Here is a 27,537-nt window from a genome sequence, read left to right on the forward strand (position 1 = left end):
GTCTGTGTGTAGGAGACGTCTCTATCTCGCAACCAACCTTTTTGTCAGCGTTGTACTTCTGGAAGATCTCCTGGGCCCTCTCCTCTCCTCCGTCAGTGAACAGCATGATGATCTTGTTACACAACGCCCTGCCCTGGGTCACGTTCAACTAGAGAGATAGAGAGGGGAATGACGGAGGGGGGATAGAAAGAGTGGGGAGAGGAGGGGGGGAGTGGGGACACAGAGAGAGAAGTGGGTTCACAGAGAGAGAAAGAGAGAGAGAGGGGGGAGTGGGGACACAGCACAGAGAGAGAACGAGAGAGAGGACGAGTAGGGACACAGAGACGGAGGGGTTGGGGGCAAGAGAAAACAACACAACATACATTTTATGTAATTTAAATGACTAAAGCACAGCGATTAGGTTTACGATGCACTGTGTATTTACAAACCATCAGAAAATAAATCAGTTATTGAAAGATCATTTTATTGCATCTTGAACCAATATTTCCCCAGGTCTTGTATTTGTTGTACTCAAACTAACTGACCTTTAGGATGGGACAATGAAGATTTATTGAATTGAAAAGGTCAGACCAGGACAAAACACTGCCAATTAAATCCACTTATTTTCCTTTCAATAAACTTCATTTTAAGAGTGCTGACCTTCCTTTTTACAAACATTTAATTTCATTTATGAAAGTGGGCACCCCATCAAAATAAGGTTTGATGGAAAAAGGTTTAATGTATCGCCATCAGGGTCCTATTTATTAGGAACCAAATGGAGGAAAATGGACTGAAACAGGGAGAGAGACTACCTGAATTTGTCCAATAACAAACGTTTTGCTACGGCGTGCCCAAATGAATTACGACCCAAGTGATTGAAACAAATAGAAGAGTGAAATGGCCAAAATCACCAGCAGATGGCGATACGTGACAACAATAACAGGTGGTCTCCTCTGGGGCGACTACTAGTACTATAGCTTGTGTTTCCATTGTTATTCTCATCATTCAAGCTAATCTAATGTCTCAGTTTCAAAGTCTGAAGAGTTGGAATGGAAAAATACAAGGGATATGTTTAATGTTTTGTAGACACACTGGCCATGCCTCTCTCCCTCCCTCTTCTTTTCCTCTCGCTTCTTTTCCTCTCGCACACGCCACACCACAGTCCCTCCTAACTGACACTCAACCTCATGCACACACGCATGTACGTGCATACATCCAAACAGTAAACTATAGCACACACACACACACACTCATCCCCTACCGATGAGAGCTGCTCAAAGGCCAACTCGAAGCCGCCTTTGTAGTTGGTGATGCCCTTGGCTGAGATGTTCCGCACAGCATCCTTCAGGAACCTCTTGTTCCTCACGTTGGCCTGGACCAGGTTCTGAAAGCACCCTGCCTTCACCGCTTTATCATTGAACTGTAGCAGACAGATAGACAGAGGGAGGGGGAGGGAGAGAGAGAGGAAGGATGAGTTGTTGAATTATCATCGAACTGAATGAGAGACAGAAAGAGAAATAGAAAAGTCACCCGCTGAAACAGAGGATGAGCCATACACATACATTCCTACACACCCACACACACGACAGGGATTTTAAGGCATTGATGTTTGGTACAGTCTGTGTTTAGAAATACTAATATTAGTCATTTGAAAGGAGCACTGATATCATTCTGTCCACATTTACATACACAAGAAAAGATCACTGCTACACACACTCCAGTTACAGAGATGACTGCTACACACACTCCAGTTACAGAGATGACTGCTACACACACTCCAGTTACAGAGATGACTGCTACACACACTCCAGTTACAGAGATGACTGCTACAAACACTCCAGTTACAGAGATGACTGCTACAGACACTCCAGTTACAGAGATGACTGCTACAGACACTCCAGTTACAGAGATGACTGCTACAGACACTCCAGTTACAGAGATGACTGCTACACACACTCCAGTTACAGAGATGACTGCTACAGACACTCCAGTTACAGAGATGACTGCTACAGACACTCCAGTTACAGAGATGACTGCTACAGACACTCCAGTTACAGAGATGACTGCTACAAACACTCCAGTTACAGAGATGACTGCTACAGACACTCCAGTTACAGAGATGACTGCTACAGACACTCCAGTTACAGAGATCACTGCTACACACACTCCAGTTACAGAGATGACTGCTACAGACACTCCAGTTACAGAGATCACTGCTACACACTCCTCAGTGCACAAACTACCACTACAGACACACACCACAGCAAACAAAGGTGTCTACTTTTCTGCTGTGTGTGTGTGTGAAGCACACGGAGACTGAGAAATTAGTCACTGTCACGTTTCGAACATCTGGGGTGGGAGGGGTCTGTGGGGACAATGATATCAGCATCACCATCTGTACAACCAGTCTCTAACACACACACACACACACACACACGTTCTTGTTATGAAATCAGTCTTCTTATTCTTACACAGGGTTCATTTGCCTGAAAATCTTTAGTTGGCTCTGAGACATTAATATACGTATAACACCGCTGCCTAATTTAATTAGCATCAAACAACCGTTGGGTTGCTAGGACTTCCTCTCTGAAAAATACTAAAACTGAAATGTCTTGTTATTAAGGAAGTAGAAAAACAAATGTAATTAGAACATACAGAAATCAAATCAATTCCAACAGCAATTTCAGATTCAAGAGCAAGAGAGAGTGAGAGAGACAGAAACCGAGAGAGAGGGAGATGGAGGGAGATGGAGAGAGAGGGAGATGGAGATGGAGTGAGAGGGAGATGGAGAGAGAGACACAGAGACCGAGGGAGAGAGAGACAGAGAGAGAGAGAGAGAGAGAGAGTGAGAGAGAGCGAGAGGGAGAGAAACTTACACACACACACACACACACACACACACACACACACACACACACACACACACACACACACTCTTCAGAAAAACGTTCCCCTCCATAACCTAATGAGTTGGAAGGGTGTGGAGACATAAGAACTGGGGGGATTGATGGAAAGTTTTCAGATATCACCACAGGGGGACTTGTGTTTCTGCAGATCCAAATAAAGACTAACATGCTGGGGCGGAAGCAGAGAAAATATTGGTTTATAAATAATTATGGATGGAGATGTCCCCCGTCCCCAGCCCCTTAACTCCCGGGAAATCCAGTTTCTCACAGAATTTCCAATCATTGCAGGGACTTCTCTATTCATCTCCTTCATTTTAAATTCGGGAACCGGATAGTCGCATCTGTATTTCATCATTCCTCGCCATTCTCATATCGTCTTGTCTGGCTGGCACTCACATGGGCTGCCGTTGAGTTGGTTACACATGCTCCGGATTTACGCTCTGATACACTTGACTCTGCTGAACACAGATAATTGTGTATGGAAATGTAAATGTAAATGTAAATAATTGTATATGGACACACTGAACTATAGGCACATATACACACGCACGCACACACACACGCACACACACAGTACATTCATGTGTGTATTCAAGCCCATATCTGATTGAAGACATATAAATCCATCCACTCATCCAGATCACTTCAACCAAAAGGCCAGAAACCCAGCCTAAAATCCCAAACAGCAAGCAATGCAGATGTAGAAGCACGGTGGCTAGGAAAAACTCCCTAGAAAGGCAGGAACCTAGGAAGAAACCTACAGAGGAACCAGGCTCTGATGGGTGGCCAGTCCTCTTCGTGCCGGGTGGAGATTAAAAGAGTACATGGCCATTAAGGCCAGATCGTTCTTCAAGATGATCAAACGTTCATAGATGACCAGCAGGGTCAAATAATAATCACAGTGGTTATATAGGGTGCAACAGGTCAGCACCTCAAGAGTAAATGTCAGTTGGCTTTTCATTCCAACAACCCATTCCTCAAACACAATAACGACTAGCACAAAGTCATTGCATTGGTCCTATAATTATAATGGGTAAAGACCACAGTCATTCCATTCGTCCTATAAATGGCCTGCGTGTAAAGACCATGTTCTGCCACCTGCCTTGGATACTCACATAGACCACATTGACGTAGTCATCGTCAGACAGCGTCTCCAGCATCTCGTTGACAGAGGTGTGGATGAGCTTCAGGGTGAGGCCAGAGACACTGCCGCTCCTACGGACAGACGTTATAACCTGTTATTACATATCTATGACAGTGTTATTACGTGCCTATTACTACAGTGTAATGGGAGAATAACCATGAAAAACAGTCATTGTCTGGTTTGGAGGAGTTGATCAGTTTGAGCGTTAACTCAGACACCTACAGGAAGGAGAGAAAGGGTATTGGATACCACAGGAACAGGTTATTACCAGATGTTACACATCTATGACTGTGTTCTCCAGACAAATATGTGCTTGTTTGATCTGGATTTAACTTGAACTGGATTGCTTCCTTCAGCCAAGAGCTAAAATAGTCTGTTGTTGTATTTCTCTTGTTTGTGTGGAGGAATTTCAATTGAATATCTCTTAGATGAACACATCTATATCCGCAGCAGAGTAATGAGCAAGGGGAATCAGACCACATAAACAACAAATGTATCTGACTCAACCAACACCACCATACTGTAATTCATATTTAGCACTAGGCCTAAGTGTGGTGCCACCATTACATATGCAATAAGACCACTAACTAGCCTGTTAGCATTCAGGGGCCCAGAAAGACATTGCCCTTTAAATTTGCCACGGCTGAAGCTATAATACTAACATTGAGTGTGATGAAGTGCGTGACATGGGTTGAATGCTAAATGGCACCCTATTCCCTATACAGTGCACTACTTTTGACTAGCGCCTTATGGGACTCTGGTCAAAAGTAGTACACTATAGGGAATAGGGTGCCATTTGGGACACAGACAGAGACAAAGAGGCATTAAAACAACCACAGGCCGCGTGACTACTAGGCTTTTAGCTAACACTAATAGGCTCTCTAGATATAGGCCTATCAGGATAAACATGTGAGGGGAAGTGGCTAGCGTCATTAGGCTAACCAAGCAGTGGACTTAAAGCGCTATCACCATGCCTCCTCTAGCCGACGCTAACGCTACATGAAAGGCTAACATTAGCATAGAGTGAGTCACTTTAATTCTGACATTTCGTGTTGTCGTAGCGGCGCCGAGGATTGGACATTTAATTATATAGGCCTACACTTGAACCTAGCACCACTCAAGTTAAAATTGGATGTGAGAGAAGTTGAGAGCAGATGGTCTATATATAAAAACATGCTTTAATTGGTTGCAGGTAAAGACAAAATGCACAGAACGGAAAAAGGAGGAGTGAAGGGTTGTTTCTTTTATATTTCTTCTGCTCGGGCATCACCACGACGGCAGCAGCACAGCTTTGATGTTGAAATAGCCTGTCAATCGGGCCCGCCAATTATCTACCTCGTGTCAAGAGCTAAGGGGGTGAAATGGATTTTTCATATATATTTTTTATTGTTCTCATTTAGGTGCTGGCGTGGTGCCAGCCTTTCCATTCCAGGCACATTGTGGGGGAGTATTGTGGGAGTTTATAGGGACACTTGTAATTGCCTTGTATCAGGTGTGTAAAGCAGGCTAAAGGTAGTAGCAGCACTTACACAACCACTGTCACTTTAGTTTTACAAGAAAACGAATAAGTGAGTTCATGAATTGTAGGCACTTCCTATTGTCGTATTGTTTTATATTTTTTGTTCAAAACAATGAAAATTGTGTACTTATTAGCTTGTTCCGATGTTGTTACATTTATTTTTTATTTAACCTTTATAAAACTAGGCAAGTCAGTTAAGAACAAAATTCTTATTTACAACGACGACCTACCCCGGCCAACTGTGTGCTGCCCTATGGGACTCCCAATCACGGCCGGTTGTGATAAAGCCTGGAATCGAACCAGGGTCTGTAGTGATGCCTCTAACACAGTGCCTTAGACCTCTGTGCCACTCGGGAGCCCCTATGTGTAAGGTCTGTGTAATACTAACCACTGACTGTAATTCACTTTGAATAAGATTAGTAAAATATAAAAATGTAAACAAATGTGTAATTGTGGTTGAGAATTCTTAGGTATACACTACCGTTCAATAGTTAGGGGTCACTTAGAAATGTCCTTGTTTTTGAAAGAAAAGCAATTTTTCGTCCATTAAAATAACATAAAATTGATCAGAAATACAGTGTAGACATTGTTAATGTTGTAAATGACTATTGTAGCTGGAAATTGCAGATTTTTTTATGGAATATCTACATAGGCATACAGAGGCCCATTATCAGCAACCATCCCTCCTGTGTTCCAAAGGCACGTTGTGTTAGCTAATCCAAGTTTATCATTTAAAAGGCTAATTGATCATTAGAAAACCCTCTAAGTGACCCCAAACTTTTGAACGGTAGTGTACATTCACAGCAACACAAATGATGGTTTCGCTATAGTTCATGACGTATTCTATTTCCTCAGTCTCTCCAAGTCATGAGAGGGCTGATGCAGCTCTAAGCTCAGCATTACAGGCTGGTGGTGGGGGGAAGTCAGAACTTGTTTTTATGACTGGTCATGAAATGGATTCTGACTGTAAATATGAATCACAAAAAGAGAGTCACTCACGCATCCACTAGGATCAGCATGTCCTTAGGAGACGCTGCCCCCTGGATGTACCTGATAAACAAACAAGCAAATAAATACAGCGGTGAAAAAACACTTGAAACTTTTACCTTATGTCTAATGATTCCAACTAATAGACCAACAGAAGAAAAAAAATATTGTCAAAAGCGGTCTGACTTTTAAATGTCAATTGTAAAGTAACAGGGTTATGCATCTTTGTGTGTGTGTGTGTGTGTGTGTGTATACACGTGTGTGTGTTTCTCAAACAGTGTTTAATATGGGGAACAAAAAGCTAGGTTCAAGCAGGGCAGGCAATGTTCGTTCTGAGAAACACTTGGAGAGATGGAGGACCAGGAGACAAACGAGACAGGCAGTGACTCAATGTCTCCACTCACCACGGTCGCCGCCGGACGTCGTAGAGGTCGATCTTATTGGGTGTTTTTCGCGAGTCCATCCAAGGGGATGCTGGGTACAAAGACAATTTAAATCAAATCAAACTTTATTTAAAGTGCATTTGAAAAGACAACACACTTCACAGTATCAGCATAATGTTTAATTTAAGTCCAGACAGAGACTACTAACCAGCTGAATGTTACATACATCATAACAGTTTGACTTTAAACACTGCATTTTAAATTCAACTTACTTTGATTCTAAATGTGGTTTTACAGACGTGTTGAATACGTTTTATGTACACATTTTATTAGAAAACTTTTGGTAATGTCAGTGTGCAGCGGTAGGACGGAGTCAGGCGCAGGACACAGAACTGAGTAAAAGACGTACTTCACTCGAAAAGAAACAATTTCTACTCAGGGAAAAACACACCAGCGCACAGAAGTCTAGAACACTAAACAAAGAACAAACAAGCACAAAACCATGTGGGAACCAGAGGGTTAAATAGAGAATAAATTATAACGTAATGGGAACCAGCTGTGTACAATCAAGACAAAACAAATGGAAAAAGAAATGTAGATCGGTGGTAGCTAGAATGCCGGTGATGTCGACCGCCGAACGAACAAGGAGAGGCACCAACTTCGGCGGAAGTCGTGACAGGTAACACGTTTCCTTTTCCTTGACTTCAACACCATACGCTGCATTGAACGGATGTGGGTGGAGCAATGTCTACATAAGGGTGCAAATTAAAAACACTCACAAAAGCTCTAAAGAAGGCCTTAAGGCCGATACATAAAGCTTAATAAACAGCAGTGATACTAGCAAGAGCAGTGTGCAGGTTTCTTCATTTTTCTCAACTTAAACTTACTTGAATCCCATTTTAACTTACTATCATAAAGAGTGAATAGATTGCTTTAGCACACGCTTAATAACGTTTCAGCTGATGTTATTGTATTCAATGAATCTGAAATACAGTACCAGTCAAAAGTTTGGACACACCTACTCATTCAAGGGTTTTTCATTATTTTTACTATTTTCTACATTGTAGAATAATAGTGAAGACATCAAAACTATAAAATAACACATGTAATAACCAAAAAAGTGTTAAACAAATCAAAATATATTTTAGATTTTAGATTTTTCAAAGTAGCCACCCTTTGCCTTCATGACAGCTTTGCACACTCTTGGAATTCTCTCAGCCATCTTCATGATGCAGTCACCTGGAATGCATTTCAATTAACAGTTAGAAGTTAATTTGTGGAAAAGTCTTTCCTTTGTGAGCCGCAGAGTAGGTGAACGGCCTATATCAAATCTCCCATTTCTCTCAAAAAGTTTTGAAAAAGTTGTTGCGCAGCAACTCACTGCCTTCCTGAAGACTAACAATGTATACAAAACGCTTCAGTCTGGTTTTAGACCCAATCATAGCACTGAGACTGCACTCGTGAAGGTGGTAAATTACCTTTTAATGGCATCAGACCAAGGCTCTGCATCTGTTCTCGTACTCCTAGACCTCAGTGCTTGCTGCCTTGATACCATCGATCACCACATTCTTTTGGAGAGATTGGAAACCCAAATTGGTCTACATGGACAAGTTCTGGCCTGGTTTAGATCCTATCTGTCGGAAAGATATCAGTTTGTCTCGGTGGATGGTTTGTCCTCTGACAAATCAACTGTACATTTCAGTGTTCCTCAAGGTTCCGTTTTAGGACCTCTATTGTTTTCAATGTCGGCAAAGTGGGTGGGGCTATATCCTGCCTGGTTGGCCCTGTCCTGGTGTATAGTCAGACGGGGCCACAGTGTCTCCCGAACCCTCCTGTGTCAGCCTCCAGTAATTATGCTGCAAATGTTTATGTGTCGGGGGGCTAGGGTCAGTCTTTTATATCTGGAGTATATCTCCTGTCTTATCCGGTGTCCTGTGTGAATTTAAGTATGCTCTCTCTAATTCTCTCTCTCTCTGAGGACCTGAGCTCTAGGACCATGCCTCAGGACTACCTGGACTGATGACTCCTTGCTGTCCCCAGTCCACCTGGTCGTGCTGACCTGTTGCACCCTCTACAGCCACTGTGATTATTATTATTTGGCCCTGCTGGTCATCTATGAACGTTTGAACATCTTGGCCATGTACTGTTATAATCTCCACCCGGCACAGCCAGAAGAGGACTGGCCACCCCTCAGAGCCTGGTTCCTCTCTAAGTTTCTTCCTAGATTCCTGCCTTTCTAGGGAGTTTTTCCTAGCCACCGTGCTTCTACTTCTGCATTGCTTGCTGTTTGGGGTTTTAGGCTGGGTTTCTGTATAGCACTTTGTGACATCGGCTGATGTAAAAAGGGCTTTATAAATACATTCGATTGATTGATTGATCTCTGCATGTGTGGTTCCCACAGTGAAGCATAGAGGAGGAGGTATGATGGTGCTTTGCTGGTGACACTGTCTGTGATTTATTTAGAATTCAAGGCACACTTAACCAGCATGGCTAACACAGCATTCTGCAGTGATATGCCGTCCCATCTGGTTTGCGCTTTCTGGGACAATCATTTGTTTTTCAACAGGACAATGACCCAGAACACACCTCCAGGCTGTGTAAGGGTTATTTGACCAGGGAGAGTGATGGAGTGCTGCATCAGATGACCTGGCCTCCACAATCACCCAACCTCAACCCAATTGAGAAGGTTTGGGATGAGTTGGACTGCAGAGCGAAGGAAAAGCAGTCAACAAGTGCTCAGCCTATGTGGGAACTCCTTCAAGATGGCTTGAAATGCATTCCTTATGAAGCTGGTTGAGAGAATGCCAAGAGTGCGCAAAGCTTTCATCAAGGCAAAGAGTGGCTTTAAAAAAAAATGTTTAAAACTTTTTGGGTGTTATTTGATAGTGTTGATGTCTTCACTATTATTCTACAATGTAGAAAATAGTAAAAATAAATAAAGAAAAACCCTTGAATGAGTAGGTGTACAAACTTTTGACTGGTATATTTAAAAAAAACTTTCTACATTAACAATTTTCACAAACTGCTTTTCAGGTCTGTCATGTCAGGGGAAGGGCATAAGGAGGCTATTGATGGCTGTCCCTGTGTCCTTGTCCCCGTCTCTGTCCCCGTCCCTGTGTGTGTGTGTGTCAACAAGCCCACAGCTACCCAGGCCTTGGTGACAAACACAGGGATCGCCGTGACTCACTGTTTTCCCAACCTCCGTGTGTGTGTGTGAGAGAGAGCTCTATTGTGTGTGTGTGTGTGTGTGTGTGTGTGTGTGTGTGTGTGAGAGAGAGAGATAGTGATCTTTCTCTCTCTTTCTGTGTGTTCTTTCAGTGTGTGTGAGTGTTGAGTAAATACAACGTGACAAAGTGGCCCAGGGCATTACGTCTCCATCAATAGCCACTTTAAGGTCATGGGCTGAGGGCTTAAGCCGATTGGCTGGCTGGCTGGCTGGCTACTCACCTGGGAAGTAGCGAGCCAATCCGGTGGCACTGCCGAACACCTGCCACAGTAGAGTAGGATCCTCTTCCTTGTTCTTCCTAAACACGGCCTCTAATGCGTCTGTCCAGTTCAGCTCATTCAGCACAATGGTGGCTGTGGGATAGACAAACACATATGCATACACACACATGAGTATTCACATAACAGAGTTAAAGGCCCACTCTGTGATATTTACAACTGTTTTTGAAAATTTGAATTAAACAACTAATTTTCTGAGGGGACTTCCTTTGAGGTGACGGATTGGTATACTAGACACATAACAACATGATATAACTCAAAAACATGTAAGAAATGCTATTGAAGCAATAGATGAGTATTCACAGAGAGAGATAGCCGAAGCGAGAGGTTTCACTCCCGTCAAAATCTGTCCACGTGGGAAAACAGTGATTATGGCTTAACCTCCTAAGGTCAATGTCTGCGCCCCCGCTGAAATCTAATTAGCATAATATAAAAATCTCCATTAAAATCTGTCAGTTTAAGCTAGAGATATCGGTTGTATTGCAATGGATGAGTCTCAATCCACTGCATGTGGATGTCGCACTTCCGCATCTGCAGTGAAAGCTGACAGAGCTAGAGCGGTGTTTGTAAGACCATGAAACAACCTGAAAATCAGTTCAAAAATCAGTTTGGGCTACAAACTATTATGACCCCTCTGTGGAAAGGTGAGACTCTTACCAACACGTACATGACAAGCTCCCCAAGTGGCGCAGCAGTCTAAGGCACTGCATTGCAGTTCTTGAGGCATCACTACAGACCCGGGTTCCATCCCAGGTTGTATCACATCCAGCCATGACCGGGTGTCCTATAGGGCGGTGCACAATTGACCCAGCGTCGTCCGAGTTAGGGGAGGGTTTGGCCAGGGGGGCTTTACTTGGCTTTAATCGCACTCTAGCAACACCTTGTGGCGGGCAGGTGCCTGCACGTTGACGGTTGTCAGTTGAACAGCGTTTCCTCCGACACATTGGTGCGGCTGGCTTCCGGGTTAAGTGGGCGGGGGTTAAGGAGTGCATTTTGGTGGGTCATGTTTCGGAGGACGCATGACTCGACCTTCACCTCTCCCGAGCCAGTCGATGCTTGTCATTGCACATGGTGATCTAAGGCTTGTCTGCGGCTGCTCGGCCATAGAAACCCATTTCATGAAGCTCCCAACGAACAGTTCTTGTGCTGACATTGCTTCCAGGGGCAGTTTGGAACTCGATAGTGAGTGTTGTTGGTGTGTGTGTGTGTGTGTGTGTGTGTGTGTGCGCACGTGCCTATTGGTATGGGTTTGAGATTGAAATTGAGTGTTTGTGTGCACGAGATTGAAATAGTGTATGTGTGTGCATTTGCCTGTGTATAGTGTATGCATATATATATGTATATATACACACACACACACACACACACACACACACACACACACACACACACACACACCGCTAAAAATTCATACTCTACAGACAATGGAGAACTGGCATCTGAGAGTTCAGCCATGTAATGGGTTAACTTCCATGAGGAACAGTGGATGGGGAAGAAATGTGGATGGGGAGGAGCATTGCACCGTCACTAAGCTGAAATGAAACTGAAGTACACAGTGTATTGTGTACGGTACCAAACTTTCTCCAGCTCTTCAGATATATCTATATCTTTCTCACAGAAAGGACAAAGATATTATCCACAAACACATGCAGGTGAGTAGAGAGATTAACATGGACAGACAAATTGTGGGTAAGCTTTAGTGTGTTTACTACCTCTTTTACTTTATTGTGTTTACTGTGTGCAAATCCTTTTTTATTTTTCAACTGTATGTTTAAACTCTTTATCCCTTGGTTAGGAGACTATTTTCAATGCTATATGGTAACACATTGTATCAAGATTGGCTAGTATCCGCCCATAACGCAATGCTGGAAACTCTAAAGCTAAAACTACAACTGAGTTGACTGATTCAACACTCTTAGAAAAAAAAGGTTGCTAAGTAGAACCATACAGAGTTCTTTGGTTTGTACCCATAAGTTAACTGCCTGTATATGGTTCTACCTAGAATCCTCTAGGAAGGGTTCTACCACCAAAAAATTATCAGCTAAAGGTTCTTGCTTGAACCATCTATGAAGGCTTCTACCGAGAACCTTTTTATCTTTGGAGGGTTAGAACTAAAACCCTCTATGAACGAGTAGAACCCACCAGCCTTATTAGCCTTTAAAATGTAGTTGAATTTTTTTTAAATGATTGAACCTTTATTTAACTTGGCAATTCAGTTAAGAACAAATTCTTATTTACAATGACGGCCTACACAGGGCAAACCCAGACAACGCTGGGCCAATTGTGAACCGCCCTATGGGACTCCCAATCTAGGCCAGTTGTGATACAGCCTGGATTCGAACCAGGGTGTCTGTAGTGACACCTCTAGCACTGAGATGCAGTGCCTTAGACCATTGCGCCACTCGGGAGCCAATACAATACATAACATATATAATAAGGCCTTTCTTTGAGGCCCTAGTTATACCCTAACACAGCGGTGTTAGGAATATCCTGGTTTACAGGCCACATCAGGCCTGCAAGTCCCATTATGCCGGCTTGCAAAGTGATGTGTAATTCATATTGGAATCCAGCCAAAGTTAGCATATCCAACAAGTGGAATTGTTAATCACCTGCAACCTGCATTCAGAATGACTGCCAGGGTAGGGAAGATTGAATACTAAGGCTACCTCAATCATCTAAACTGGAACAACCATTTCAGTAATGTGTGCAATAAATCCAGTAACTAACAGAAAGGATTAGTTTAGAAAACTGTATGTTGTGTATCTTTGTGTAGCATAAAATGTATCAACATACATACAAAAACACAGATAAATTATTACAGTAAAGAAACAAATTCTATAAATCTCCCTGCAATAGAGCATGCTGTGAAATATTATGAATGGTTCTATGATGAACCCTTCTTGCCTTCCAAAGAATCATTAAAAAAAACTTTCTTACAAAAAAACAGTTATTTGGATGTTACACACTCTAGGTAGAACCCTTTGACTTACAAAGAACCGTTTTCTTCCAAAAAGGGTTCTTCTGATCACAACGGTTCTTGGTAGAACCCTATCCCTCTGCAAATAACATTTGTGGAACCCATTTTTCTAAGAGTATAGATAAAAAGATTGCAATTTCACTTTTTCTCTGTCTAGATATGGCATCCTCCAGCAATGTCCTGTCTAAAGAGCAGTTCCTGTGCTCCATCTGTCTGGATGTGTTCACTGAGCCAGTCTCTATTCAATGTGGACACAACTTCTGCATGGCCTGTATCAGAAAGTACTGGGATAGCAATGACCTGTGCCAGTGCCCCATGTGTACAAATACATTTGATAAAAGACCAGTTCTCTTTGTTAATGCTTTCATTTCTGAGATGGCTGCTCAGTTCAGGAAGTCAGTTAAAAGGAAAGCTACCAGCAGCCCAGACCAATGCCCTGCAAAACCTGGAGAAGTGTCCTGTGATGTCTGCACTGAGACGAAGCTCAAGGCCATGAAGTCCTGCCTGGTGTGTCTGACCTCTTACTGTGAGACTCACCTGGAGCCTCATTAGAGAGTCACAGCCTTAAGGAGACACAAGCTGATCAACCCTGTTGAGAACCTGGAAGACAGAATATGCAAGACACGCGAGAGACTCCTGGAGTTGTTCTGTAGAAATGACCAGATGTGTGTTTGTGTCTTGTGCATAAAAACAGACCACGAGACTCACCATACTGTCCCTCTAGAGGAAGAGTTTGGAGAGAGGAAGGGTAAATTAGAAAAAACACAGGCAAAAGTGCAACAGCAAATCCAGGAGAAACTGCAGAAGGTTCAGGAGATCAAACACTCAGTAGAGCTCAGAAAGAGAAACTCTGAGGGAGAGATATCAGACAGCGCTCAGGTCTTCACTGTTCTGATGCGCTCCATTGAAAAGAACCAGGCTGAGCTCATTGAGGTGATTGAGAAGAAGCAGGAAGCAGCAGAGAGGCAGGCTGAATAATTCATTAAAGAGCTGGAGCAGGAAATCACTGAGCTAAAGAGGAGAAGCACTGAGCTGGAGCAGCTCTCACACACTGAGGACCACCTCCATCTAGTCCAGAGCTTTCCATCATTATGCACCCCTCCAGACACCAAGGACTGGTCTGAGATCAGTGTTCACAGTGATCTCTGTGTGATGACTTTGAGGAGAGTGGCGTGTCAGTTGGAGGAGACACTGAATAAAGAGATTGAGAAGCTGCCTGACATCAAACTGAAGAGGATTCAGCAGTATGCAGAGGATGTGACTCTGGACCCTGATACAGCACAACGTGAACTCATCCTGTCTGAGGATGGGAAAGAAGTTAGATATGGAGACACAACAGAATCTCCCTAATAACCCAAAGAGGTTTGATCCTGTCCTTATTGTCTTGGGAAAGGAGGGATTCTCCTCAGGGAGATTTTACTATGAGGTGACTTACAGGGAAGACTGGATGGAGTTTAGGAGTGGCCAGAGAGTCCATAAACAGGAAGGGGAATATCACACTGTCCCCTGATAGTGGATGCTGGGCTGTGGTCTTGACAGATAGGAGTAAGTACGCAGCTTGTGCCCCCATCTTTACCCCCCTCAACCTGAGAGAGAAGCCCCAGAAGGTGGGGGTATTTGTGGATTATGAGGAGGGGCAGGTCTCCTTTTATGATGTGGAGGCCAGGTCTCATATCTACTCTTTCACTGGTTACACCTTCACTGAGAAACTATATCCATGCTTCAACCCTAGTGTTAATCATGATGGTAAAAACTCTGCCCCTCTGATCATTTCCCCTGTCAATCACACAGACTGAGTTTGAACCTGATAGTAAGTGACCGGTAAAATAAGTACCTCAAATTAGAGTTCTCTTTTATGAAACTCCAGGGAGAATATTTCACTGTAGAGTATTACTGATGTGCTTGTTGTTTTTTATCATCGGTAGTCCATCTGTCATTATGTTAGACATGATGAGTGCAGAATGCAGCAGCAATGTAACATAGTCTACCTGTATTAGCAATATCTCTCAGGCTCACAACAAGTTATTACTTCATATCTGGGAGAGATTTCAGGGGATGTTCTGATTATTTTTTATCAGATAATATCAGCACTACATGTTTGTTAGACCTACACTCTTAGAAAAGAAATGCTAAGTAGAGCCATACAGGTGATTTTGGTTTGTAACCATAGGGCAGCCCATTTTGGTGCTGGGTACAACCCTTTGCAGAGGGTTCTATCTAGAACCCACTATGTTGGGTTCTTCTAAGAACCCCCTCTATATGGTTGTATCTAGAACCCTCTATGTAGGGTTCTACCAAGAACCACTTTAACGTCTAAAGGTTTTTCATAGAACTGCCCATGAAGGGTTCTACCAAGAAACCTTTGATCTTTGGAGGGTTCTTCTTAGGACCCTCTATGAACGGTTCCACCAGCCTTATTAGCCTTTAAAATGTAATTATTTATGATAATACATTGCATGTATCATAAGGCCTTTGTCTGAGGGCCTAGTTATGCCATAACACATTGGTGTTAGGAATCTCCTGGTTTACAGGCCACATCAGGCCTGATAGTCACATTATGCTGGCTTGCAAAGTGATGTGTAATTCATAAATCCAGCCAGTGATAGGATATCCAACAATTGGAATTGTTAATCACCCCCAACCTGCATTCAGAATGACGGCAGGGTAGGAAAGGTTGAATACTGAGACAACGTCAATCATTTAAACTGGAACAACTATCTCAGTAACGGGTGCAATGAATCCAATTACAAACCGATTGGATTAGTTTAGATATTATCTTTGTGTAGCATACAATTAATCAACCATTCAATGTACATGCAAAAACACAGATATTACAGTAAAACAAACAATTCTAAAAATCTTCCTGCAATAGAGCATGCTGGGAAATATTATATATGGCTCTATGTAGAACCCTTCTTGCCTTCCAAAGAATCCATTTTGCCTCCCAAAGAATCATCAAGAACCCTTGTCTTCCAAAAAGGGTTCTTCTGATCAAAACAGTTCTTGGTAGAACCCTATCCCTCCGTAAAGAACCTTTTTGGAATCCTTTTTTCTAAGAGTGTAGATATTATGCACACTGTATAGCTCTGTTGATCCTCACTAGCTGTAATGAACACTTAGTAACATTCAGGATTTTTCAAATCCAGTTGAAAAGTGATCAAATTGGTATTTGGTCTAGTACAGTCCCAGAGCTTTAGAAATAGTGTTGGCTATTTATGACATCAGTTTGGAATAGTAGACTTATGCCACTGTGGGGAAAAATGTGATATTGGGTTGTGTGTAATGAATGTTGTGTTTCTGACTCATCATTGTATATAATTCTCAAAGAATGTTTTACTAAAAAAGAAATGTACATGTTATCTCACCTTGTCTGTCTGCCTTTCTGAACTGATAATAACATGAATAACACTCGTTGTGAAAATAAAGGCAAAGAATTAGTGAGTGAATGATGAAAACAATCAAGAGAAACATGAGGGTGGACAGTCACACAGGCAGCTTAACTTAAATAATGTACTATTGACTTAAATCTATATAAAAAATATCCATGCTATAAAATTCATAATCTACAGACAATGGAAAACTGGCATCTGAGCGAGTTCAGCCATGTAAGGAGTTAACTGTTCCAGGGAGAGGGGAGGACCATTTCAAGATCACTTTGCTGAAGTGGATTGGGAGGAGCATTACAATGTCACTTTGCTGAAATGAAACTTAAGTATACAGTGTACTGAATATGGAATAAACTCTCCCCAGCTCTTCAGAAATATCTATTAAATACACAGTCTACTATCTCACAGAAAATACAAAGATATTACCCACAAACACATGCAGGTGAGTAGAGAGATTAACATGGACAGATAAATTAAGTTAAATTAAGATTAAGTTCAACCATGTTTGATGTGTGTAAATCCTTTTTATTTTCCAACAGTATATTAAAAGTCTTTATTCTTTAGTTATAGTACTATTTTCTATGTTATATGGTAACACATGTCTAAAATGGCTAGTATCTCTCCATAACGCAATGTTATGTATTTTTTACAGTTTAACTTTTCTTTCTCTGTCTAGATATGCCCACCTCCAGTAGTCTCCTGTATGAAGAGCAATTCCTGTGCTCTATCTGTCTGAATGTACTGTAGTCACCGAGGAAGGCTGAAGGGCTCATTAAAGAGCTGGAGCAGGAAACCACTGAGCTAAAGAGGAGAAGCACTGAGCTGGAGCAGCTCTCACACACTGAGGACGACCTAAACCTCCTCCAGAGCTTCCCATCCCTGTGCAGCCCTCCACTCACCAAGGACAGTGATCTGTGTGTGGGGACTGTGAGGAGAGCTGTGTCTCAGCTAGAAGAGACAGTCATGAGTGAGATGAAGAGGCTGTTTGATGATGAGCTGAAGAGGATTCAGCAGTATGCAGTGGATGTTATTCTGGACCCTGATACAGCAAGCCCCTGGCTCATTCTGTCTAAGAATGGGAAAGAAGTGAGAACTGGAGAAAAAAAACTGAAGCTCCCTGATAACCCAAAGAGGTTTGATTCTGCCGTTAATGTTTTGGGAAAGAAAGGCTTCTCCTCAGGGAGATTCTACTATGAGGTAACTGTTACAGGGAAGACTGAGTGGAATTTAGGAGTGGCCAGAGAGTCTATCAACAGAAAAGGGACTGTTACATTAAGCCCTGATAATGGACGCTGGGCAGTGATCCTGAGGGATGGGAGTAAGTACATAGCTTGTGCCCCGACCCGTGTCCACCTCTACCTGAGAGAGAAGCCCCAGAAGGTGGGGGTGTTTGTGGATTATGAGGAGGGTCAGGTCTCATTTTATGATGTGGAGGCCAGGTCTCATATCTACTCTTTCACTGGCTACACCTTCACTGAGAAACTATATCCATACTTCAGCCCTTTGCTCAATGATGGTGGTAAAAACTCTACTCCTCTAATCATCTCTCCTGTCAATCACACAGACTGAGTCTGAACCTGAAATTAACTGACCTGTAAAATTAGTACCTCAATTAGAGTTCCCTCTTTCATCAGGGAGAATATTTCACTGTAGATAATTAACTGATGTTTGTTATTATTATTTGACTTCTAAAAGAACAATCCTTTATCTGATCTTAACGGAGCACTGAGCACAGCCACTCTTAAATATCACCTGGGCCAGCACAGGTGAAACACCTTCTCACTAATGAAATGACAGACCAGCACAGGTGTAACACATACTGAGTAACGAGGGGACAACCTCCAAAGTCCAACCTCTAAATATAAATGGGAAAAACCATAGCCTATAAATAACATTGTCAGTCTGTTAGACATGATGAGTGCAGAATGCAGCAGCAATGTAACATAGTCTACCTGTATTAGCAATATCTCCAAGGCTCACAACAAGGTATGACTTCATATCTGGGAGAGAGAATTCAGAGGTTGTTCTGATTATTGTTCCCCATGATGATATCGGGGAGGGGACTTTGGCTCTGTCCGATAGCACGTTTGTATGTTTGTCACATGCGATATCTCAGACTGGATGGCCTGTTTTTGATGAAACTTGGTTGTATGATGTGTTTTGCTGTAGAGATCTGGCATGTTCTAAATGACACAGACTGGCCAGGTGGAGGCACGAAATCAAGCAACTGAAAATGCAAATTTGAAAGGTCACGCCCCTCACCCAGTTTGTCCAAAAGTCATGAAATTCAGTACATCGGTCCTCCTCTTCACAAGGAACAAATTTGAAGCAGGGATCCATAAGGTCCACCATGATGGATATTACGCCATTTAGTATTTTGTGAATAATACTTAAAATGCTACTCCTCTGGCACTGAATGACCGATCTGCAAGAAACTTGACATGCAGCACGTATGGCCAAACGTCTCTCAACGCAATATATTCCAGACTAGTACCTAAAACAACATGGTCGTAATGGCCAATAAACGTTCATGTGGTCCGACACATAAATCAGTCACAGATATTTGTATTGTAACAAATTCGGTACACATGTTGAAAACACTGTCAACAAGACCCAACATATGCAAGAACATTCATATCGACCACAAGGTGGCACTATAACGGGCACATGTTTTGTTAATATCAGCATTGTCTAGTTTGAATTTGCCGGGGGAAGGGGGAGTATCATTGAGGAGGACGAAATGTTTAATGTTGCATTGTTTTAATTCTGATAATATCGGCACTATATGTTTGTTTTACTTAGATATATAGAATGCATATACTCTGTTGATCGTCACTAGCTGTAATGGACACTGAGTAACATTCAGTTGGTAGAGCATGGTGTTTGCAACGCCAGGGTTGTGGGTTCGATTCCCATGGGGGACCAGTACAGAAAGAAAAAAAAATGTATGAAATGTATGCATTCACTGCTGTAAGTCGCTCTGGATAAGAGCGTCTGCTAAAATGACTAAAATGTAAAATTCAGGATGTCTGGATAATTAAATTCAGTTGAATAGTGATACAATTGGTATTCAGTCTAGCACAGCACCAGAGCTTTAGAATAGTGATGGGTATTTATGACATCAGCCTTATTCTATGAAATATGATTGAATGCCATTTTTTTTGGGGGGGGGGTATATTATATGGGGTGTTTAATCGTCTGTTTCTATGGTTTTGATGACTCATTGTCACTGCATTTCAACATCACCTTGTCGAAATAAAACTAAAGTATACAGTGTATTGTGTACGGTACCAAACTCTCTCCAGCTCTTCAGATATATCTATTCACTACTCATACACTGTGTCTACTTTCTCACAGAAAGAACAGAGATATTATCCACAAACAAGCAGGTGAGTAGAGAGATTAACATGGACAGACAAATTGAAAGGTAAGCTTTAGTGTGTTTACTACCTCTTTTACTTTTTTGTTTTTACCGTGTGCAAATCCTTTTTTATTTTTCAACTGTATGTTTAAACTCTTTATCCCTTGGTTAGGAGACTATTTTCAATGCTATATGGTAACACATTGTATCAAGATTGGCTAGTATCCGCCCATAACGCAATGCTGGAAACTCTAAAGCTAAAACTACAACTGAGTTGACTGATTCTACACTCTTAGAAAAACAGGTGCTAAGAAGAACCATACAGGGTTCTTTGGTTTGTCCCCATTGGGCAACCCTTTTTGGTGCTGGGTAGAACCCTTTGTAGGTTCTATCTAAAACCCTTCATGTTGGGTTCTACAGTGGGGGAAAAAAGTATTTGATCCCCTGCTGATTTTGTACGTTTGCCCACTGACAAAGAAATGGTCAGTCTATAATTTTAATGGTAGGTTTATTTGAACAGTGAGAGACAGACTAACAACAAAAATATACAGAAAAACGCATGTCAAAAATATTATAAATTGATTTGCATTTTAATGAGGGAAATAAGTATTTGACCCCCTCTCAATCAGAAAGATTTCTGGCTCCCAGGTGTCTTTTATGCAGGTAACGAGCTGTGATTAGGAGCACACTCATAAAGGGAGTGCTCCTAACCGCAGCTTGTTACCTGTAAAAAAGACACCTGTCCACATAAGCAATCAATCAATCAGATTCCAAATTCTCCACCATGGCCAAGACCAAAGAGCTCTCCAAGGATGTCAGGGACAAGATTGTAGACCTACACAAGGCTGGAATGGGCTACAAGACCATCGCCAAGCAGCTTGGTGAGAAGGTGACAACATTTGGTGCGATTATTCGCAAATGGACGAAACACAAAAGAACTGTCAATATCCCTCGACCTGGGGCTCCATGCAAGATCTCACCTCGTGGGGTTGCAATGATCATGAGAACGGTGAGGAATCAGCCCAGAACTACACGAGAGAATCTTGTCAATGATCTCAAGGCAGCTGGGACCATAGTCACCAAGAAAACAATTGGTAACACACTACGCCGTGAAGGACTGAAATCCTGCAGCGCCCGCAAGGTCCCCCTGCTCAAGAATACATATACATGCCCGTCTGAAGTTTGCCAATGAACATCTGAATGATTCAGAGGACAACTGTTGAAAGTGTTGTGGTCAGATGAGACCAAAATGGAGCTCTTTGGCCTCAACTCACCGTGTTTGGAGGAGGAATGCTGCCTATGACCCCAAGAACACCATCTCCACCGTCAAACATGGAGGTGGAAACATTATGCTTTGGGGGTGTTTTTCTGCTAAGGGGACAGGACAACTTCACCGCATCAAAGGGACGATGGACGGGGCCATGTACCGTCAAATCTTGGGTGAGAACCTCCTTCCCTCAGTCAGGGCATTGAAAATGGGTCGTGGATTGGTATTCCAGCATAACAATGACCCAAAACACACGGCCAAGGCAACAAAGGAGTGGCTCAAGAAGAAGCACATTAAGGTCCTGGAGTGGCCTAGCCAGTCTCCAGACCTTAATCCCATAGAAAATCTGTGGAGGGAGCTGAAGGTTGGAGTTGCCAAACGTCAGCCTCGAAACCTTAATGACTTGGAGAAGATCTGCAAAGAGGAGTGGAACAAAATCCCTCCTGAGATGTGTGCAAACCTGGTGGCCAACTACAAGAAACGTCTGACCTCTGTGATTGCCAACAAGGGTTTTGCCACCAAGTACTAAGTCATGTTTTGCAGAGGGGTCAAATACTTATTTCCCTCATTAAAATGCAAATCAATTTATAACATTTTTGACTTGCGTTTTTCTGGATTTTTTTCTTGTTATTCTGTCTCTCACTGTTCAAATAAACCTACCATTAAAATTATAGACCGATCATTTCTTCGATAGTGCGCAAACTTACAAAATCAGCAGGGGATCAAATACTTTTTTCCCCCACTGTACCTAGAAGCATCTACAAAGGGTTCTAACAATAACCATTTTATCAGCTAAAGTTTCTTCCTAGAACTGTCTATGAAGGGTTCTATTGAGAATCCTCTTATCTTTGGAGAGTTTTTCCTGGAACCCTGTATGAACGGGTGGACTTAGACTTTCAAATTAAATTATTATGACAATACATTACATGTATCTTATACAATGGGTGGGTCTACTCCTGAATGGTGATTGGTTATAACCGCATTCCAGCTGGTGTCTATTCCACAAGTTACCACCGGCTAAATCTATGACTTTAAAATGCCTATTTACTATGTTCCATCTGACTGCGCAATCAATCCACTGTCTCAACAGCCCAGCCAGGCAATTTATCAACTAGATCTCCACTATAAAAAGCATCTACAACAGCGGAGATTTGAATAAAATTTAGTCAGTCTCTCCGACATTTGCAACATTGTTTCAATATTCAAATTCCTTCTCCAGCTGTCCCATAGCAGCGAACGTGTCGGGAGTCGGGAGGCGGGACGAGACAGACAGGCAGGCAGCTTTTCTCAGCCAGTCGAAATCATGAATCAGCATAATTTTTATGGATATATACAAAGAACTATCAATAGAAAACAGGTCAAACAAAACAAAGTGCAGTTAGTTTGCAGTGTTTCCAGCTTCAGTTTTGGCTAGCTCCTCTGAACAGCAGTGTCCTGAGGAGAGATCACATTTTCTATGCCAGGTGAAATTGCGCATCATTAGCTCATTGTTATGGATGTATCAAAATAAATGTCACTAGAAAACACCTTAAACAAATGCTAATGCAGCTACTTTGTTGTTATTCTGGCTGCACTGTTTGACGTGACTAGGTTATCCATAGTTGTCTAGCTAGCAAGCAAGGGATAAGAACGTTGCCAGAAAGTATGGTAATAGAACATTTAGAACGAACGACTGGGTCGCGTCTCTGGCAACCGAACCGATAGACCTTGGGTAGCAACCCTAGATTTGTGTCGGGACTATATCTCGTGTAAGGATTAAATAGTATGAATAAATTAATTAAAACGTTTAATGAAAATATGTAAATCATTATTTGAATATGTTGGTAACCCATTGTTTGAAAGTGATAATGCCCTCAAAGCCGGTGTTTGTCTTGGGCCTAACAACACCCGTGCCAATATATCCTCCAAACACGTGCTTCTTGTGCATTACCACTTAAAGAAGGCCTTTCTTTGAGGGCCTAGTTACAGTGGGGCGGCAGCGTAGCCTAGTGGTTAGAGCGTTGGACTAGTAACCGAAAGGTTACCTTAATTTAACTGGGCAAGTCAGTTAAGAACAAATTCTTATTTTCAATGACAGCCTGAATCCCTGAGCTGACAAGGTACAAATCTGTTGTTCTGCCCTTGAACAAGGCAGTTAACCCACTGTTCCTAGGCTGTCATTGAAAATAAGAATTTGTTCGTAACTGACTTGCCTAGTTAAATAAAGGTAAAATACCCTATCACAGTTTTGTTAATAATTTCCTGGTTTACAGGCAACATCAGGCCTGCAAGTCACATTATCATGGCTTGAAAAGTGATGTGTAATTCATATTGGAATCCAGCGAGAGTTAGGATATCCAACAAGTGGAATTCTTAAATCACCCGCAACCTGCATTCAGAATGACTGCTAGGGTAGGGAATAGTGAATACAAGGACTACCTCGATCATCTAAACTGGAACAACCAAAATTACAAACAGATTGGATTAGTTTAGAAAACTGTATGTTATTTATCTCTGTGTAGCATAAAATGTATTAACCAATAAATGTACAGATATTACAGTAAAATAAACAATTAAAAAAATAGCAAAGCAATAGAGCATGCTGTGAAATATTATATAAGGGTCTATGTAGAACCCTTCCAAAGAATCATCAAAAAACTATTTCTTCCAAAAACACTTTAGGATGGTAAAGGGTCTAGGTGGGACAGCAAGTAGCCTAGTGGTTATAGCATTGGACTTGTAACTGCAAGGTTGCAAGATCAAATCCCTGAGCTCACAAGGTAAAAATCTGTCATTCTGCCCCTGAACAAGGCAGTCAATCCACTGTTCCTAGGCTCTCATTGAAAATAAAAATGTGTTCTTAACTGACTTGCCTAGTTAAATAAAATAGGTAGAACCCTTTGACTTAAAATATTCTTCCAAAAAAGGGTTCCTGGTAGAACCCATATGCCTCTGCAAAGAACCCTTTTTTCTAAGAGTGTAGAGAATTTTTTTTGTTGAGACATTTTATGTTAAACTCACATTTTTATCACTCGAAGACAAAGAAGAAACATCGGAGATGAAGCAAGACTTTTCTCCATCTAGATATGGCGTCCTCCAGCAGTGTCGTGTCTGAAGAGCAGTTCCTGTGCTCAGTCTGTCTGGATGTGTTCACTGAGCCGGTCTCTATTCAATGTGGACACAACTTCTGCATGACCTGTATCAGGATGTATTGGGATAGCAGTGACATGTGCCTGTGTCCCATCTGTAAAAATACATTTGATAAGAGACTAGCTCTCTTTGTTAATGCTTTGATTCACGAGATCGCTGTTCAGTTCAGGAAGTGAGTCCAGTGAAAGCTACCAGCAGCCCAAACCAATACCCTGTCAAATCTGAAGAAGTGTCCTCTTCTCCTTGAGAGAGAAGCCCCAGAAGGTATACTCCTGTTGTAAAGAGAAGCAATGTGCTTAATATTAGCAATGTTTAGAAATAAATATAGTTGGCCTAGCCTATAGAAAGCTGATGGGATCCTTCTGTTTCTAATAGAGGCCATCACTCTGTTTTCTCACACAATTGCATAGCCTATAGAAATGTTGCGCAACATGAGCTCATGGGCTCTCATGAAGAGTTTGATTAGATTTGATTAGAGGGAAAATAGAGTGCTGAGTACCAGGCAATTAGCATGTTTAGTAGGCTACTAATGACCATCAGCAGCATCAGAGCTTGGAGAAGCCTAATTACTGTGACTAAACAGTCAAGTGGAATTTTACTGCCGTCATGACTCGTGACTGCTGGTAATACGGTCACCATAACAGCCTTACTCGTCATCACGGTATATAATTATCGAAGATACATTTTCACCAAAAAACTAAATCACATGTTATGGTACCTTGTTTGTCTGTCTGAACTTATAATAACTTGAATGACACTCACTGTTAAAGAATTAGTGAGTGAATGAGTTATTGAAAGACAAAAGAGATTGAGAGAAATATCACACAGACACCTCGACTTAAATAACGTACTCTTGACATTAATCTAAATAAGTATATCCACACCATACAGACAATAGTAAGCTTGCATCAAAGAGTTTAGGCAAAGGGGTTAACCTGTTAGGGCTAGGGGGCAGTATTGACACGGCTGGATAAAAAAACATACCCGATTTAATCTGGTTACCACTCCTACCCAGTAACTAGAATATGCATATACTTATTACATATGGATAGAAAACACCCTACATTTTCTAAAACTGTTTGAATGGTGTCTGTGAGTATAACAGAACTCATTTGGCAGGCAAAACCCTGAGACATTTTCTGACAGGAAGTGGATACCTGATGTGTTGTATTGCCTTTAAACCTATCCCATTGAAAAACACAGGGGCTGAGGAATATTTTGGCACTTCCTATTGCTTCCACTAGATGTCACCAGCCTTTACAAAGTGTTTTGAGTCTTCTGGAGGGAGATCTGACCGAACAAGAGCCATGGAACGATGATGTCCCATTAGACACCTGGCGCGCGAGTTCATGTTGGGTACCCTCGTTCCAATACGTTATAAAAGAGTATGCATTCGTCCACCTTGAATATTATTCATGTTCTGGTTAAAAAAGGCCCTAATGATTTATGCTATACAACGTTTGACATGTTTGAATGAACGTAAATATATTTTTTCCCCTCGTTCATGACGAGAAGTCCGGCTGGCTTAGATCATGTGCTAACAAGACGGAGATTTTTGGACATAAATGATGAGCTTTTTTGAACAAAACTACATTCGTTATGGACCTGTGATACCTGGAAGTGACATCTGATGAAGAGAATCAAAGGTAATGGATTATTTACATAGTATTTTCGATTTTAGATCTCCCCAACATGACGTCTAGTCTGTATCGCAACGCGTATTTTTCTGGGCGCAGTGCTCAGATTATTGCAAAGTGTGATTTCCCAGTAAGGTTATTTTTAAATCTGGCAAGTTGATTGCGTTCAAGAGATGTACATCTATAATTCTTTAAATGACAATATAATATTTTACCAATGTTTTCTAATTTTAATTATTTAATTTGTGACGCTGACTTGACTGCCGGTTATTGGAGGGAAACGATTTCCTCAACATCAATGCCATAGTAAAACGCTGTTTTTGGATATAAATATGAACTTGATAGAACTAAAAATGCATGCATTGTCTAACATAATGTCCTAGGAGTGTCATCTGATGGAGATTGTAAAAGGTTAGTGCATCATTTTAGCTGGTTTTATGGTTTTGGTGACCCTGTTTTTGAATTGACAAAACATTACACACAACTCTTGTAAATGTACTGTCCTAACATACTCTAAATTTATGCTTTCGCCGTAAAACCTTTTTGAAATCGTAAAACGTGGTTAGATTAAGGAGATGTTTATCTTTCAAAGGGTGTAAAATAGTTGTATGTTTGAAAAATTTGAATTTTGACATTTATTTGGATTCAAATTTGCCGCTCTTGAAATGCACCTGCTGTTGATGGAGTGCACCACGGGTGGCACGCTAGCGTCCCACCTAGCCCATAGAGGTTAACCTGTTAGGGCTAGGGGGCAGTATTGACACGGCTGGATAAAAAAACGTACCCGATTTAATCTGGTTACTACTCCTGCCCAGTAACTAGAATATGCATATAATTATTGGCTTTGGATAGAAAACACCCTAAAGTTTCTAAAACTTTTAATGGTGTCTGTGAGTATAACAGAACTCATATGGCAGGCAAAAACCTGAGAAGATTTCATGCAGGAAGTGGCCTGTCTGACAAGGTGTCGTTCTTCTTGTCTCTGTTTATTGAAGAGTGAGGATCTTAGCTGTAACGTGACACTTCCTACGGCTGCCATAGGCTCTCAGAAGGCGGCAAAATGCTGAATCGTGGCTTTGCAGGCTCTGGCTGAAAAAAAGTAGCGCGTTTGGGTAGTGGCTGGTTACAGTACTGTGAGACTCAGGCTCGTGCCCGCGTCGACCGAAAGCTTTGTTTTCTTTCCTCTGTTTAGCTAAATGGAGATTCCCGGTCGGAATATTATCGCTTTTTAACGAGAAAAATGGCAGAAAAATGGATTTTAAACAGCGGTTGACATGCTTCGAAGTACGGTAATGGAATATTTCGATTTTTTTTGTCACGAATTGCGCCATGCGCGCGACCCTGATTTACCATTTCGG

General features: G+C 41.8%; 2 protein-coding genes and 1 pseudogene across 4 annotated transcripts in view; 2 read left to right on the plus strand and 1 right to left on the minus strand.

Annotated features, from left to right (window-relative positions):
* The window catches only part of LOC106576572 (voltage-dependent calcium channel subunit alpha-2/delta-1), a 189,285-nt gene that overhangs the window by 50,685 nt on the left and 111,063 nt on the right, over positions 1-27,537 (minus strand). For both annotated transcript variants that reach the window (XM_045700027.1, XM_045700026.1), the window contains exons 7-12: positions 10,366-10,497; positions 6,940-7,009; positions 6,548-6,598; positions 4,001-4,100; positions 1,241-1,399; positions 38-148 (exon numbers count right to left, since the gene is read on the minus strand). In XM_045700027.1, the coding sequence (XP_045555983.1) occupies positions 38-148; positions 1,241-1,399; positions 4,001-4,100; positions 6,548-6,598; positions 6,940-7,009; positions 10,366-10,497 (623 nt within the window). The remainder of the gene's footprint in view (positions 1-37; positions 149-1,240; positions 1,400-4,000; positions 4,101-6,547; positions 6,599-6,939; positions 7,010-10,365; positions 10,498-27,537) is intronic.
* Positions 11,939-16,758, plus strand: LOC106576573 (E3 ubiquitin-protein ligase TRIM39-like; annotated as a pseudogene).
* Positions 11,960-20,085, plus strand: LOC106609623 (pyrin-like). 2 transcript variants are annotated; one of them, XM_045700028.1, is made up of 2 exons: positions 11,960-12,074; positions 17,462-20,085. In XM_045700028.1, exon 2 carries the CDS (start codon positions 17,749-17,751, stop codon positions 18,352-18,354), a length of 606 nt encoding a protein of 201 aa, XP_045555984.1. In that variant the 5' UTR covers positions 11,960-12,074; positions 17,462-17,748; the 3' UTR covers positions 18,355-20,085. The 2 variants fall into 2 exon arrangements, with proteins under 2 accessions (XP_045555984.1, XP_045555986.1); XM_045700030.1 differs by lacking the exon at positions 11,960-12,074 and adding an exon at positions 16,969-17,227.

Source organism: Salmo salar, chromosome ssa17 (assembly GCF_905237065.1).
Source record: "Salmo salar chromosome ssa17, Ssal_v3.1, whole genome shotgun sequence".
Classification (NCBI taxonomy): domain Eukaryota; kingdom Metazoa; phylum Chordata; class Actinopteri; order Salmoniformes; family Salmonidae; genus Salmo; species Salmo salar.

Excerpts from the sequence above, each read along its gene's own strand:
- LOC106609623 (XM_045700028.1), top strand. The coding sequence starts at position 17,749 with ATGAGTGAGATGAAGAGGCTGTTTGATGATGAGCTGAAGAGGATTCAG.